The 17,944-nt window shown below is 42.8% G+C and overlaps 1 protein-coding gene across 1 annotated transcript; it reads left to right on the forward strand.

Annotated features, from left to right (window-relative positions):
- The first annotated feature begins 1,421 nt into the window (after positions 1-1,421).
- SOWAHD (sosondowah ankyrin repeat domain family member D) lies at positions 1,422-10,983 on the forward strand. The gene is made up of 2 exons (XM_044306541.1): positions 1,422-1,696; positions 8,909-10,983. Exon 2 carries the CDS (start codon positions 9,049-9,051, stop codon positions 9,973-9,975), a length of 927 nt encoding a protein of 308 aa, XP_044162476.1. The 5' UTR covers positions 1,422-1,696; positions 8,909-9,048; the 3' UTR covers positions 9,976-10,983.
- The last annotated feature ends 6,961 nt before the right edge of the window (positions 10,984-17,944 follow it).

Genomic DNA, 17,944 nt, shown 5'->3' on the forward strand with positions numbered 1-17,944 from the left:
AGGCAGACACTCACTCAAACACTTAAACACTCACCTCCCTGGGGTCCAGTGTGGTGCAGCTCCTCAGTCCTCCAGCGCGCCGTTTAGTATGTCGGGGCCAGAATGACGTTGTATTCCGGCATCACAGAGGGCGCGCGAGGGAGGGGTGGGGAGCTGCTAGAACAGCCTCCCTTGCCGACCGCCTCCTCTCCTCCGGTAATTTACTGGCAGAGCAGGCACCTGCCATCAGGGTAAGCAGATGCCTGCTCTGCCATATTTAAGAAGGGCCTCCACCTCCTGGCCCCCCTGTAACGGCGCTGAGGGCGGCTCAAGAGCCGCTCGCCCAGGGCTGCAGCCCCAGTTAGGGGGAGCCCACCAGGGCGCCCCCAGCAGGCCAGCGCCCTAGGCGAACACCTAGTTTGCCTATATGGTTGCACCGGCCCTGCTCTTCACCTCCACTGATAAGCAGCGAGTTATCAGGTAGGAATGCTTCCTTCCCGATAATTGTCTGCTTGCTCAGTACAATGTAAATGCACCTTTAAGTTCTTTTTTACATGTGCACCTTTATCTAGCTCTGTCAAGAAAAAAATAGAGCTGCCATACCGTTATCCCAATTCTACACCTACTAATATAATGAGGATTGCCTTGAAGATAACATCTTCCCCTCACAGCAGCAGTAAACTGACAATTAATTACTTATTAACTATTTTGGAGATTTTATTATTCGTGTTGACTGCTACAGAAGGACAATATTTTACGTTTAATTTCCAGTTGCATATTACTGCTGAAATGAAAAAGATAAACAGCCAAAATATTTAAAACAAATCCCCTTTTCTGATAAACGCATCCCTTTAAGCAATAATAATGGTTTTGTAGTAGTCCTTTTATTCCTCTTGACTGTTTTATAGTTGGTCCCTCTTGTGGTTGCTTGTATCATTGCATCTGTTTTGCAAGTTAAAAGAGGTTCTGCGCAAATCAGGATATTAGAAACATGTCTGTTTGTTTTAAGTGTATTGTTCATAAAATAACAATTCTAGAGCATGCTTAGTGAAACTCCACATTGTACTGTTCCTCTCCTATTCCTCTTGGAAATATATGAATAAATTGACAACTGGGTATTATAATGGAGATTGCATTTTCAGCAGCGTTCTCCAGTTTATTCCCACACTACAAAAATACTTTTAGGTTAGTTTCTCTCCAGACTGTTATGAATGGCAACAACTTCTGTAGGTATAGATCCTCGCGTGTACTATTGATTTTTGTAGTGTAGTGACGCAATTATAAAGTGAAAGCAGTGTCACAAGAAGCTGCCGTTCAGTAACATTCCCTGGGTGCCTCTTTCCTCTAAGGACTCATAAAGGAAGTAAGTCATTACACTAAGGTCCTGTCTATGTGACCTTTCTCTTGTGGATACATGTTATTCCTTTCTCTTCCTCCCTCTCTGCCTTTGTGTTCCTTTCTCATGTATCCTGAATGTGAGACTCCGCTTACACCAGTCAACTAGTCAGACCTGTTCTAGGTGCAGAGGTCACAGCTAAGAAAACTCAGTTACATTGCTACATCTGTACTTCTGTTAGTGACTTTTGGCAAACTTTACAGGAAGACGGAAGGGATTTGATTATTATATTCAGAAGGGAGGGACGTGGACATTGTCCAGACCACAGGTTGGAAACTGGCCGCTCCTGATCAGACTCACCTGTTAATGCAGGAGAAAGCTGTAAGTACACGTGTATCTACTTTGTGCTCACCTTCTAATGTATAAATTGCATGGCAATAACTAAAATAAATATTACGTATTAACAGTCTATCTATCCATCTGTCTGTCTGTCTATAATCATTGACTAAAGAAATGACGCATCAAGAAGGAGTTGTTGGAATGGAATGAAACGTTCTGTGTGTGAATGTAATGAAGATATATGTGATTACAATATTACAGTGAAAGGATACATTTATCGGGGAAAACTGTCTAATTAAAGAGTAGGGTGTAGTCCCCGTTAGCTTCTAGCCTGGATATAAGATGAGATACAGTTGGGCATGGATGTTACAGGTTCTGTATGGTATCCTGTGGCACAGATGCCCTCAGATATTACAGCTGGGCCTGTAGATCCTGCACTCTTGTAGGTTGCTGAAGCGGGCGTCCCAAGGAAGTGTTGCAATCTGGCATTCCTGGAAAACCCGTGCTGTGTGTGGGCGAGCATTATCCTGCTGAAAAATGCCAGTTGGAAGCCCTGCCATGAGGGGTACACATGAGGCCGCCGGATGTCCTGCACATACCGCTGAGCTGTTAGTGTCCCTCATATCACTACTAGGGGTGACCGACTGTTGTATGTGATGGCTCTTTAGATCATCACACTAGCAGTTGGGGCAGTGTGTCACTCCACAGCGGGTGAGGTGGCTCACCACTAGGGCTCTATACTTCCAACCGTCGTTGGATCCCAAACAGAACCTGGACTTGTCAATAAAGATGATACAGTTCCAGTCAGTAGCAGTCCAGGTTTCTCATTCACGACACCACTGATTGTGGCCAGCTGTCAATGGCAGAACAGTGCTAAGCTCCTGGAAATGGCCCAGACACAGACAGGGGTGTGTAGTGAAGGTGTGACCAGTGTTTGGATCATGGACAAGCAAACTGTGGGAGCAGCTCATGCTTGTCAGCAGATCAAACGATCCTCTCGACTGGTGGTCTTTTTGGGTCATCCGGAGCCTGTTCGTCGTGTGCAGGTGTCCTCATATAACCACTTCTCTTAGGTCAGCTAGGTCAAAACAGACTAAATGGTGGGCAGTTCACCAAATACAGTGCCTTGCAAATGTATTCACCCCCTTGACTTTTTTTTATATTTTGGTGCCTCACAACCTGGAATTAACATGGATTGTTTGAGAATTTGCATCATTTAATTTACAGAACATGCCCACAACTTTGAAGATGTTTTCCTTTTTTTTTTTTTTTATGAAGCAAACAACAAATAGGACAAAATAACTGAAAAATGTGCATAACTATTCACCTCCCTAAAGTCAATACTTTGTAGAGCCGCCTTTTGCGGCAATCACAGCTCCAAGTCGCTTTGGATAAGTCTCTATGAGCTTGCCACATCTTACCACTGGGATTTTTGCCCATTCCTCCTTGCAAAACTGCTCCAGCTCCTTCAAGTTGGATGGTTTGCGCTTGTGAACAGCAATCTTTAAGTCTGATCACAGATTTTCTATTGAACTGAGATCTGGGCTTTGACTAGGCCATTCCAACACATTTATGTGTCTCCCCTTAAACCACTGAAGTGTTGCTTTAGCAGTGTGTTTGGGGTCATTGTCCTGCTGGAAGGTGAACCTCTGTCCTAGCCTCAAATCACGCACAGAGTGCTACAGGTTTTGTTCAATAATATCCCTGTATTTAGCACCGTCCATCTTTCCCTCAACTCTGACCAGTTTCCCAGTCCCATCCCCACAGCATGATGCTGCCACCACCATGTTTCACTGTGGGAATGGAGTTCTTTGAGTGATGTGATGTGTTGGGTTTGCGCCAGACATAGCGTTTTCTTTGTTGGCCGAAAAGTTCAATTTTAGTCTCATTAAACCAGAGCACCTCCCTCCATACATTTTGGGAGTCTCCCACATGCCTTTTCGCAAACTCACAATGTGCCTTTTTGTTTTTAGCTGAAAGTAATGGCTTTCTTCTGGCCACTCTGCCATAAAGCCCAACTCTATGGAGCATATGGCCTATTGTCGTTCTACGAACAGATACTCCAGTCTCTGCTGTGGAACTCTGCAGCTCCTCCAGGGTTACCTTAGGTCTCTTTGCTGCCTCTCTGATTATTGCCCTCCTTGCCCGGTCCATGAGTTTTGGTGGGCGGCCGTCTCTTGGCAGGTTTGCTGTTGTGCCATGTTTGATGGTGCTCCTGGGGATCATCAAAGATTTGGATATTTTTTTTATAACCTAACCCTGACTTGTACTTCTCAACAACATTGTCCCTTACTTGTTTGGAGAGTTCCTTGGTCTTCATGGCAGTGTTTGGTTAGTGATGCCTCTTGCTTAGGTGTTGTAGCCTCTGGGGCCTTTCACAAAAAGGTGTGTATATGTAATGACAGATCATGTGACACTTAGATTGCACACAGGTGGACATCATTTCACTAATTATGCGACTTCTGAAGGTAATTGGTTGCACCAGAGCTTTTTTGGGCTTCCTAACAATACATACGCACATGCCAATTTTCTGTTTTCTATTTCTAAACAATAGTTTTATTTATATATTTTTCTCATTTCACTTCACTAACTTAGACTATTGTGTCCTGATCCATCACATAAAATTCTGATTAACAAAACATTGAACTTAAGGCTGAAATCTACCAAAACACGAAAAAAGTCAAAGGGGGGGGGGGGGGGTGAATACTTTTGCAATGCACTGTATATATATATATATTTCCAATTTTGGTTCAGTAGATCAGGGCTCCTTCTCCCCAGGGGATTGCCTCAGGTTATTTTATCACATTACTTACAGACACTCTATGGCCTATTTAATACAAAGCTAATAAACCATATTATGTTAATGGGATTCAAGAGTAAGCTGAAGTATGTAAAACAAGCCCAAGTGAATACAGGAAGAACATGCAAAACCAAGCAGATGTCGCCATAGTCAGATTGTTAACCACCATGTCAGGCCTCTTGCACACGACCGTATGGCTTTTTCAGTATTTTGCGGTCCGCAAAAAATACGGATGATGTCCGTGTGCATTCAGTTTTTTGCAGAACGGAACCGCTGGCCCCTGATAGAACAGTACTATCCTTGTCCATTATGCGGACAATAATAGGACATGTTCTATATTTGAACGGAACGGAAAAACGGAAATGTGGAAATGGAAGGCATACGGAGTACCTTCCGTGTTTTTTGCGGATCCATTGAAATGAATGGTTCCGTATAAGGTCCGTATAGGGAACGCAAAAAAACGTAAAGTAAACGGGAAAAAAAAACTTTCGTGTGCAAGAGGCCTAACAGGAATTTACTCACAGAACATAGGAGTTTGGTCTGTGAGAGCCATATGCATCAGGTTTGGTGGTCATTCATTTTGGTCAGCTGACTACATGGCAGGAATGTTCACTGTTACGGTATGCTGTCCATTCATAGCCAGCCAGGTATTGTGAGCTGAGTGCCTACCATATTCCCTGATTGCCCCATAATGCTTGGAACAGCTGAAAAAAAAGGAGGATAAGCTTCTACTAGACATATCTGGCATCGCCATTGCCAATGTGACATGTGTCACTTTATGTGGAAATAAAATTAGAAAACGTTTACTTATCCAAGCCATTCTGAGATTGTTTTCTCGTGACACATTGTACTTCATAAATTTGACACAATATACAGTATTTCATCTTAATTTATGAAAAAAAGCACATTTACCCAAAAATTTGAAAAATTCACAATTTTCAAAATTTCTTTATCTCTGCTTTCAAAACAGAAAGCAATACCTCATAAAATATTTATTACTTAACATTCCCCATATGACTACTTTATGTTGGCATCATTTTGTAAATGTTATTTTATTTTTTTTAGGACGTTAGAAGGCTTAGAATTTAAAGCATTTCCAAAACCCACTTTTTAAGGACCAGTTCAGGTCTGAAGTCACTTACATAGTCAGGCTTACATAGTAGAAACCACTCATAAATGACCCAATTTTAGAAACTACACCCGCAAGTTACTCTAAACTGATTTTACAAACTTTGTTAACCCTTTAGGTTTTTCATAAGAATTAAAGGAAAATGGAGTGGAGATGACATTTCTAAATTTCACTTTTTTGTCAGATTTTCCATTTTAATCCATTTATGGATTAAACAGCCAAACAAAACAATATTTATTACCCTGATTCTGCGGTTTACATAAACACCCCATATGTGGTCGTAAACTGACATAAGGGCACAGAAGAAAAGGAGCGCCGTATGGTTATTGAAAGGCAGATTTTGCTGGACACCATGTCCCACTTGAAGCCCCCTTGATGCACCCCTACAGTAGAAACTCCCAAAACGTAACCTCATTTTGGAAACTATGGGAAAAGGTGACAGTTTTATTGGTACTATTCTGGGGTAAATATGATTTTTATTCGCTCTATATTATGTTTGTTGTGAGGCAAGGTAACGAAAAAATGGCTGTTTTGGCAGTTTTTTACGTTCATCTGACATGTTAGACCATGTGCCATTTTTATAGAGCAGGTTGTTACGGACGCAGCGATTATGCAGCGATACCTAATATGTCTACTTTTTTTTTATTTATTTCACTTTAACACAATAATAGCATTTTTGAAACCAAAAAATTATGTTTTAGTGTCTTCATATTCTGAGAGCTATATATTTTTTTATTTTTTGGGCGATTGTCTTATGTAGGGGCAGTATGAGGTGGCGGTTTTATTGGTACCATTTTGGGGGGCATATGCCTTTTTGATCGCTTGGTGTTGCACTTTTTGTCATGTAAGGTGACAAAATTTGCTTTTTTGACCCAGTTTTTATTTAACTTTTTTACGGCGTTTATAGGACGGGGTGGATCACGTTATATATTTATAGAATCGGTCATTACAGACGCATCGATACCTAATGTGTGTCTTTTCTTTTTTTTTCTTATAAAATCAGGGGAAAGGGGCCTTTTTTCTTTTTTTAATTGAAACTTTATTTTATTTTTTAACTTTATTTCTTTCTCACTCTGGGACTTCAACTTTTGGGGGTCTGATGCCCTCTGCAATGCACTATTGTTATACACTAACATTATTGTAATACACTAACAGGTTGCCTAGGAGAACGGGCCTGGATCTCTTCGGCCCCCGTAGAAGGCAGGTCCTCAGCCATTGGGTCCCCGTCAACGCAGAGTGGGGACCTGATGGGCTCCTACACTGACCGCAAACCCCTTCTATGCCGATGTCAGCGCTGACCACGGCATAGAACGGGTTATTCAGGGGTTATTTACAGCGATGCCGGCGGATACAGTAGGGGCCCGGCTATCTGTGACTGCCAGGCCCCTGCAGTGATCGGGCAGGCACCGCTTCGGTGCCCATCGAATCACCATGAGGGAATAGTACGTCAAAATACGGAAAGTCACCTGCCGCCATGACGTACTATTATGTCATGTGTCAGGAAGGGGTTAAAGGGGCATTAACATCTGGGACATTTACGGTATATCAATAAGAAACACCATAAAAGTCGGGTGTAAGTTCCACCTCTGGGAACCACTCTTATCTCAAGAACAGGACCTCGCTGTGAATAGAGAATACACCGTGCATGTGCAGCATTCTCTGCTATGGGACTACCGAAAATATCTGAGCCAACACTCTATTTTCAGTAGTCCTATAGTGGTGAAAGGAGGGTGGCTGCGCATGCACAGCTTGCTCTTCATTCACTTTGGGGTCCCATTTTTTGAGACAGGAGTTGGACCTGCACTTATCAGACATTTATGGCATATCCTATAAATGTGCTATAAATGTACCAGATGGGAATGCCCCTTTAAATATTTTTCATGATACTGAACATGCTCATCTACTCCCAACATATATTAACTTACTGTACAAATTGGCTGAGCAGAATCATGTGGAGGCACCTAACGCTGTAGAGGCAGCCACATGGTCCCAATGAGAACATACAAGGTGCTACTACAGTTTTAGCAGTTTCCTTAAAGGGGTTTTCAAGGAATTATATTTTGTTGACTTATTCTCAGTCTAGGCCACAATATTTGATTGCATCTTCGAGGATCAGTTGTTTAAAGGGGCCACAGTGCTTTGACCAGTGCTACAGCCTCCTCACGGTATACTATAAGCACAGGAGCATATATTGTATAGCGGTTGACAGGGACTGAGCTGCACAAAGGCCACTGATGGACGTAACATCACAGGAAGAGGCTGCAGCCTCTCCAACAGCTGATCAGCGGGTATGCCAGGAGTGAGACTCCCATCAATCTGATGTAGGATTTGGCATCAATATTTAAGTACTGAAAACCCATTTAACTTCCAAAACTTTACTGTGGGGCTTAGCCGTCTTCATATTTTGTTTCCTCTGGCATTTCACATTGCTTGGAGGCAGTGGATAGAATCCTGTTGGTTTGATATCACTGATGTCAGTTTGGTGATTTTGATAAGAATTAGGGGGGTCTAAAATGGCGGTCTTAATAAAGCCCTAAACTGGTGGTGGGTCTGCCGAAGTTATAAAGAGGCACAGGTCTCTTCACAACTTCAGCGTATCCAGCACCAGTCAAAGCCTCTTTCACACTACAGTATGTTGAATTCAGTGTTTTGCGTTCCGTTTTTCACGGATCCGTTGTTCCGTTTTTTGCTTCCGTTGTGGTTCCGTTTCCGTTCCGTTGTTCCGTTCCGTTTTTCCGTATGGCATATACAGTATACAGTAATTACATAGAAAAAATAGGGCTGGCCATAACATTTTCAATTGATGGTTCCGCAAAAAACGGAACGGATACGGAAGACATACGGATGCATTTCCGTATGTGTTCCGTTTTTTTTGCGGACCCATTGACTTGAATGGAGCCACGGACCGTGATTTGCGGCCAAATATAGGATATGTTCTATCTTTTCAACGGAACGGAAAAACGGAAATACGGAAACGGAATGCATACGGAACACATTCCGTTTTTTTGCGGAACCATTGAAATGAATGGTTCCGTATACGGACCGTATACGGACCGTATACGGAACGCAAAAAACGGACCGCAAAACGGGGAAAAAAAACGGTAGTGTGAAAGAGGCCTAAATGTAAGACAGCTTCCTACGCTTAAAACAGGCGTGGAGGATGGTGAATGAGATGGGCCTGCTAATTTAGGCATATTTCAGCATAGTAAATGACCCCCTAAATGCTTAGTTAGAATTTAACTTGTTGAGGACACTTTTCTTTTGCCAGTGAAGAGTTAAAGTAACTGTTCCTGCTTTCATACGTTTCTTTGTCACATGCCAACAGATAAAGGAAGCAGCTGGGTTCATCTTAAAGAAGAAGTCATAGTACGCTGGTTGGTTGATGTTGTGTGATACGGCGGCAGGGCAAAGGTCTAGAATATAAATGCCCGTTACTGATGTGACTCCGAGTCCCTTCGCAGGAACATGAATTTTAACATGTTAGATTGGCAAGGTACTAACAAAGACGGTGCGGAGAAGAAGCATTCGCCACACAGCAGCATGAAGATGTCAAACTGCAGTACAGAAGAAGATACGGACAACAGATCTTCCTTTATACGGGATGCGAGAAGCATGAAGATGATGGAAAGCGTGAGCAGGACTCCATCACCTGCCACAATAAGTAAAAGGAAAAGAGGAATGAGAGGAAGCTTATGGAGCACAACCGGATCACTACCATTTGGTGGAGCATGGATCTCAGCAGCTAGCTTTGATGTTGTTGATAGTCAAGAACAGCAGCCGCAAGATTCTGGGGTCGGGGGTTTGGTACTTGACCCTGTGGAGCACGCATGGATGCTTATGGTTGCAGAAGGCAATTTTGAGGAGCTCCAGGATTCACTACAACAGGATCCTACCTTGCTTTACAAAAGAGATTTTGTAACTGGTTACTCGGTGATGCATTGGATTGCCAAACACGGCCAACATGAGGATTTTATTAGACTTATGGATTTTGCATGTGCTCATGGCTACTATTTGGATATCAACACTCGTGCTAGTGGCGGTTTAACTCCACTCCACATTGCAGCATTACAGGGGCATGATATGCTCATCAAGGTTCTGGTAGGTGCATACAATGCAGATATTCATATCCGTGACCATAATGGCCGAAAAGCTTGGCAGTACTTAAGGAGCAGGACTGATGGGAATCTACTGATACTCTTAGGCGCTCCTGAAGAAGAGGAAGCCGGTGCAACGGCTAGCATCAACAACAATAACAACAGTCACGCGGCTACGCTGCAGAAAATGGCGCAATGGGACTATGTTGAAATGGATTCTCTGCCTAAAGTAGCTTTGTCAGTAGCACCCCTCAGAAACTTTATAAGGAACGCTTATAGTTTCCTTAAGAACTGGTAAATTTTCATTATGGTATATCAGGCAGCAAGATTATGAATTGCACTAGTTTATTTTGGTAAAAAAAGACAATTAATTAACTTGCACTCCGAGTTGGAGACTAATATGAAATGACACTCATAAGTCAAATAAGTCAAATTCATTTCATAGAGAATGGTGTAACTAGCAAATTTCTAAATTGCTTCATTTAAAAAATCTGCATCCACCTGAAAAAAAGCTGTAAAGTCATGGCCACTAGGGGCCTCACTTCCACCTAATTTGCCGTCCACTGCCTGTTGTCAGGCAAGATAGGTCCCTTGTAACAGAGACTCAGAAGACAGCTCACAGGGAATGGGGGCATGCCAGAGCTAACCTTAGCCTGATAAAATAACAGCTTCTACACAGCTTTTGAAGATTATAGGAGTCTCGTGTGTTCCCCCTTCTTATCTGTTCTGTGAGCTCTGGAGCTGAAAACAAACATAGTGGAATGCAAAGGAAAAGACGTTACAGCAGTACAGTGATGGCAGATTTCACAGAAGGGATACACCCCTGCTTCTGAGTGAAGTGCATCTAGCTGTGCAACTTAAACAGGGAATAATATGGCTGAAAATCATTAGGGAAGCCCAAAAAGACCTATTTATTCACAGTTATGATTATACAAAGAAGCACAGCCATTATGCTTTTTTTTCTCAGGTATGCTCTAAAGAGGTTGTCCTATCAGGAAAAGTGCACTCCATAGTAATCCAAAGAACTCTGGGATCTCAAGTAAAGAACCCCCCCATATAATCTATATGCCAAGGAGTCCACTGTTTGCTTTAATATCTCCCATCATGCAAATGGAACAATATTTCTTTGTGTTGCTTGGGTTTATAGGAGTGCGTACCTGTCCCCTTGTCCTCCTAAACAGGGCAGCTCCAATTCAGATTAAAGTGTAACTGTCGTTCTTTTTTTATTTTTGTAATGTATAGAGGCAGTGATACTGACCATTTTTGTACTATACTTTCGTGCATTTCTATTAGAAAAATAGCACTAAAGTGGCCCATTTTGAGCCTTAGAAACGCTCCTTTGTCTTCTGTTTACATAACACAGTCAGTGTTGAGCAAGTCTCCACAGTTATGTAAATAGAAGACAGAGGAGCGTTGCTAAGGCTCAACATGGGCCACTTTAGAACAGTTTTTCTAATAGAAATGTACGATTTCGGCAATTAAAGTATATTACAAAAATGGTCAGTATCACTGCCCCTATACATTACAAATAAACAAAAAGAATGACAGTTACACTTTAACCAAGGTTTTAGCTTGCCAAATTAATGATGTTGCAATGTTAAAGGGTTCCTACATAAGTATGTCTCCTGGCCATATCAATCAGATAGGAGAGGGACGAGGAGAAGGAAGAGTGCACAGAGTGGCTTGGGCCCACCCTCGGTGCAATTAACTGCTAATTTACATATGGATTAAAATTACTTTTTCTCCAGAATGAAGCAATGGATTGTTAAGTTAAAGGTACCATTACATTCAGCTATGCTATAGTGGGACACGTCATCAATCACTGGAGTGGTTCCGCCATGAGTGATGTTTAAATTATACTAATGTTTATGTCTGTACATAGATGAATATAAAATATTTTCCTTACGCTGTGCTGCACGGAGCCATCAGATTTATTAAGTCTTATTCATATATTTTATGGCAACAGCTGGACATTCGGTAAGGTTGCGGTATTATGGCAACCTTGATTTTTCCCTGTGTGAGAGAAAGCTCATCGATCAGAAGAATTCTGAACTATAACCTCAGATACAATCACTAAAGTTGGACGCATTGTCTCAACTCATTTATCTTGACTCATCTCAACTCACCAGGGAGATGGTTGTCACTAAGGGTACTTTCACACTTGCGCCAGAGGATTCCGGCAGGCAGTTCCGTCACCGGAACTGCCTGCCGGATCCGGCAATCCGGAGGCAAACTGATGGCATTTGTCAGACGGATCCAGATCCGTCTGACAAATGCAATGAAATACCGGATCCGTCTCTCTGGTGTCATCTGGAAAAACGGATCCGGTATTAATTTATTTTGCATTTTTAAAGGTCTGCGCATTTGCAGACCGGAAAGCCGGATCCGTTTTTCCGGAGCACTTAATGCCGGCACTAATACACTTCAATGTAAATTAATGCCGGCATTCCGGCAAGTGATCTGTATTTTTGGCAGGAGAGAAAACTGCAGCATGCTGCGGTATTTTCTCCATCTAAAAAACCCAAGACGGACTGAACTGATGCATCCTGAACGGATTGCTCTCCATTCAGAATGCGTTAGGATAAAACTGATCAGTTTTTTTCCGGTATTGAACTCCTGTGATGGAACTCAATACCGGAAAAAATAAACGCTAGTGTGAAAGTACCCTAATCTCATTGTCACTTTTACAAAATGTGTAATATTTCAGTAGATATAAAAAATGGTTTTGACTTTTAATTTACTAATATAAGACCATTTTTAGGTTCTGGGAGGCAATGCTGTGCAAAAAACAGTACCAAATCAAGCAAACATACAGCACATGATGAAAGTTAGAACAACTATGGGATTCAGGACATCCTGTGACATAGGATATAGACAATACAACAGCAATTCACTGTAAATTTAGCAAATTAGAAATGGTGGCTTTCTAAGAATAGTGTAGCAGACTGAAAGCAGCTCTGTCGGCTGGAGACTTTTTTTTAGAGTAACCTTTAATATTGCCCTTTAGAAATGTAGATATTTAGACACTGGACATTTAAATGAATATTTCTGTCAAGCAGTGTTTCCACAGGACAACACCCCAATAATGACCCTAAAAGCATAGGGTGATCAAAGGCCTTAACATATCCCTATCTCAATCTGATCCCAGTTCTCTTGCGGATGGTTCTCCATTTGATTGGACATCCTCCTTTACTTATTAAGTACCTTGGCATCCATATAGCTCCCAATATGGATGCACTCTATAAACTACCTCCCTTTATTAGCTGAGAGTCAATGTATCCTGAGTTCATGGGGTGTAGCCTTTGTAGAAAATCCTTATTAAAGTATTATCATGCCTAAAGTATTATACCCCTTCCAAGCCCTACCAATCCACTTCCTTACGCTGATGTATCTCGGCAGTCGAAACAGCCAAGGGTTTCCTACCAGCTCCTTATTAGACCGGAGGGTAAGGGAGGCATAGGGCTTCCTAATTTTGAATACTATTATTGAGCTGTGCATATAAACAGGATCACAGACCGGATCCGACACAGCACAAACTATGGGTCGAAATAGAGGAATATCTGAGATCATTCCCGCTTTGAGAACTGGTTATCCATAATTCTCCTACTTATAAAATCCCGGCTTTGACTAACCCCAGAACTAAAGCGGCACACTATGGGGCACATTTATTAAGACCAGCGTTCCTAGAAGGAATATCAAAAAAGGTATAGTGGGCCATACATCTTCAATAACTGTTGGCTGAACACTCGGTTGGCCATCAGCTATCTTTTATAAATTCCTCCCATACAGTTCCACAGAACGTGTGTGTGTGTTTTCGATGGGGAGAGAGAAGAATGCTGCAAGAGGCCTCTGCCAACTTATCTCCCGAGAGAACAAAAAGATTAGCTGTCGAAATTTAATGCACCCAATGCTATTCTTCCACGAAAAAGTGAGGAGAGAGTCGGAAGCTTCCCATACACATTAGATTGTCAGCTGGTCCTATCAGAAAATGATGTGTTCAGCCGCCAATAGTCTGGGTATGGGGGCCTTTAAATGTTGGTTCTAGCGACATGAGAATGTAACGTCTCCAGCAGAAGAGGCTGCTTATCATGTAAATAGCACATCCTCTATGATACTGGGGTGTTGTCACATCCTGACTAGGAAACGCTGAAAAATGTCCTCACTTAACAAACCACAAAAATGTGCAAATGTTTACATGATAACGATATGAAATTTAAAGGGGAACCATCACTTTGTCAGGAACAGACCTCAAACAATTTTAAGGCTGGGGTACACGACGACATGTCTCGCATGAGAGCAAGTTGTAGAAAAGTCACGCCCAAAAATATCAGGGACTGACTATTGTAAAACAGAGCCAAGTCACATGCTACTTATATTAAAGCAAATTCAGCAAATGACATTTATCATGTAGAGAAAGTTAATACAAGGCACTTACTAATGTATTGTGATTGTCCATATTGCCTCCTTTGCTGGCTGGATTCATTTTTCCATCACATTATACACTGTTCGTATCCCAAGGTTACGACCACCCTGCTATTCAGCAGTGGTGGTCGTGCATGCACACTATAGGAAAAAGGGTCGGCTCCTCTGGTGGCTGGGACCGTGGGAGTGCGCATAGGCATGCATGCACAGAAGTAGAGGCCATAACCCCTGGATATGAGCAGTGTATAATGTGATGGAAAAATAAATCAATCCAGCAAAGGAGGCAATATGGACAATCACAATACATTAGTAAGTGCCTTGTATTAGCTTTGTCTACATGATAAATGCCATTTGCTGAAGTGAGAGAACCCCTTTAAAGTCAGTAGAGTAAAAGTAGCATGCAACTTGCAACCTGCTACACAAAACCCATCAGGTCTGGGCTTTTGTTGTGACCACCATGTCACAGCATGCCATATCAACAATCATTAGATCCCATGTTGTGTGACTTTTGTGTTACTGTACAGCTCCAGCCTAAAGGACTGTCTGTGGAAAAAGAACATTGATGGCTAACCCTGGATATGTTACGAAGGGGTCAGCGATTACCAGATTTTAAAGATATTTTCCTAAAACTTGTGTCTCACACACATCTCAAGCATATACAGATGTAGCAGAGCTGGGTTTATCAGTGCAGCAAAATGACTGTCATTTATGTGGTCACATTGTGTGTTTTTTTTTGTGTGGAAAAAAGCTTAAAAAAAAACAGATCATTTTTAGGTGTTGGTTTGTTGTCTTTTGTATGTAGGAAAGTACATGCCCCTCTGTAAGGTCACTTAGGCCTAGTTCACACGAACGTATGGCTTTTATAGTTTTTTGCGGTCTGTTTTTCACAGATCCGTTGTTCCGTTTTTGAGTTCCGTTGTGTTTCTGTTTCCTTTCCGTTTTTCCGTATGCCATGTACAGTATACAGTAATTACATAGTCAAAATTGGGCTGGGCATAACATTTTCAGTAGATGGTTCAGAAAAAACTGAACGGATACGTTAGACATACGGATGCATTTCCGTATGTGTTCTGTCTTTTTTGCGGACCCATTGACTTGAATGGAGCCACGGAACGTGATTTGCGGACAAGAATAGGACATGTTCTATCTTTCAACGGAACGGAAAAACGGAAATACAGAAACGGAATGTATTTGATATTAATGGTTCCGTATACGGAACACAAAAAAAGGCCCATACACTCGCAAAAAAAATGTTCATGTGAACTAGGCCTTAGGCCTCATGCACACGACAGTATTTTTTCACTGTCCGCAAAACGGGGTTCCGTTGGTCCGTGATCCGTGACCGTTTTTATGTCCGTGGGTCTTCCTTGATTTTTGGAGGATCCACGGACATGAAAAAAAAATCGTTTTGGTGTCCGCCTGGCCGTGCGGAGCCATACGGATCCGTCCTGAATTACAATGCAAGTCAATGGGGACGGATCCGTTTGACGTTGACACAATATGCCACCAATGTTCTAATTACAATAGAGGGAGGGAGGGGGGCCGGGGGAGGCCGCACACTGCCACCAATGTTCTAATTACAATAGAGGGAGGGAGGGGGGGCCGGGGGAGGCCGCACACTGCCACCAATGTTCTTATTACAATAGAGGGAGGGAGGGGGGCCAGGGGAGGCCGCACACTGCCACCAATGTTCTTATTACAATAGAGGGAGGAAGGAGGGGGGGCCGGGGGGGGGGGGGGCGCACACTGTGCCACCAATGTTATTATTACAATAGAGGGAGGGGGGGGGCCGCACTGGCCACCAATGAAATTTAAACTGGGGAGGGAGGGGGGTCTGCCCCCTGCTGCCTGGCAGCCCCGGATCTCTTAGAGGGGGCTATGATACGCACAATTAACCCCCTTCAGGTGTGGCACCTGAGGGGTTAATTGTACGGATCACAGCCCCCTGTAAGAGATCGGGTGCTGCCAGGCAGCGGGGGGCAGTCATGTACACAGTTCGTTGTATATTCTAACTAGAAGCGTCCCCATCACTATGGGAACGCCTCTGTGTTAGAATATACTGTCGGATCTGAGTTTTCACAAAGTGAAAACTCAGCTCTGAAAAAGCATGTATGCAGACGGATCTTCGGATCCGTCTGTATGAAAGTAACCTACGGCCACGGATCACGGACACGGATGCCAATCTTGTGTGCATCCGTGTTCTTTCACGGACCCATTGACTAGAATGGGTCCGTGAACCGTTGTCCGTCCAAAAAATAGGACAGGTCATATTTTTTTGACGGACAGGATACACGGATCACCGAGGCGGATGACAAACGGTGAATTTTCAGAGTTTTCAACGGACCCATTGAAAGTCCGCAGAAAATCACTGAAAACGGAACAACGGCCACGGGTGCACACAACGGTCGTGTGCATGAGGCCTAAACTCTGTAAAAAACCACACCACAAAAAGAGCATGCTGCAACTTAAAAAAAAACACCAAAAAACAATCCTCAGATGTGAAAAATTGGCACTACATAAACAAAAAAAACTGTTCTGCGTTTATTATTTCCCATAGCCATCCATCTGGCATTTATTGCCTTGCCTGACCACACGTCTAATGACCCAAATGAACAGTATTAGGCCTCTTGCACACGACCGTATGCCCTCCGAGATATACGGTCCGTGAGCGGGCCATATGTCCCAGAGCGGCATTGCTCGGGAGCGCACGGCATTTTAGATGACAATGTACAATGATGCTGATCATATGAGTGCCGGACAATAGCCCCGTGGGCAGCCCGACGTGCAATCTATGATGCTGTGTGCTCCTGTGCATACGATCAATGCTGCTCCTGGACATATGGCCTGCTCACGGACCGTATATCTCGGAGGGCATACGGTCGTGTGCAAGAGGCCTTAGTCTGCTGTTACACATAGGTTTTGCTGGTATTGTGTGGTAAGGTCTATGGGAAGCATTCTCTTTTGCTATTGGCGTTTTTGTTAGATAGTGTTTGTCTTTCTGCCTACATAGCGTGCTGTACCTCTGTCATTTTGCTTCAGGCTTTTTTCCCCACATATTTCATTACAGGAAAAAAGTGCAGCTCAGTCGCTTAGAAAAATACACAGCTGCCCTAAAAAAAACTCATGAATGTATTGTTAGTTTTTTTCTGGTAAAAAATAAAAATAAATGAGGCAAATTTACATGTACGGCCTCATGCACACGACTGTATGTATTTTGACGTCTTCTGCGGAACGGAACAACTGGCCCCCAATAGAACAGTACTATACTTGGCCGTAATGCAGACTATAATAGGACATGTTCTATTTTTGTGCAGAACAGAAATACGGACATACGAAAAACCTAATGCACACAGAGTAACTTCCTTTTTTTTGACGACCCGTTGAAATGAATGGTTCCGTATATGGTCTGCAAAAAGAAACAAAAAACGTGTGCATGAGGCCTAAGGGTGGGTTCGCACTAGAATTATTCCATTGCGTTATAGGTTCCGTTTATAACGGAATGGCCAGAGGGAAAGCAAAACGGAAGTTGACAGTACTTCTATTAGGTCGGAGCAAAACTGAATACCTTTTAAAGGCTTCCATTTTGCATTCTGCTATAAACGGAACCTATAACGGAATGGCATAATGCTAGTGCGAACCCGCCCTAAGGCTGTGTTCAAATGATGTTTTTTCCTATGTCTGACATGTACACATAATATATATATGGTAAATGGATGCCATAGGCCTGTGATGGCCAACCTCCGGCAGTCAAGCTGCGTTAAAACTACGAATCCCAAGATGCACACTTGCTTGGCTGTTCTCAGAACTCTATAGAAATGAATAGAGCATGCTGGGAGTCGTAGTTT

Source organism: Bufo gargarizans, chromosome 9 (assembly GCF_014858855.1).
Source record: "Bufo gargarizans isolate SCDJY-AF-19 chromosome 9, ASM1485885v1, whole genome shotgun sequence".
Taxonomy (NCBI): domain Eukaryota; kingdom Metazoa; phylum Chordata; class Amphibia; order Anura; family Bufonidae; genus Bufo; species Bufo gargarizans.

Coding starts and splice junctions, on each gene's coding strand:
- SOWAHD (XM_044306541.1), top strand. CDS start 9,049: ATGAATTTTAACATGTTAGATTGGCAAGGTACTAACAAAGACGGTGCG.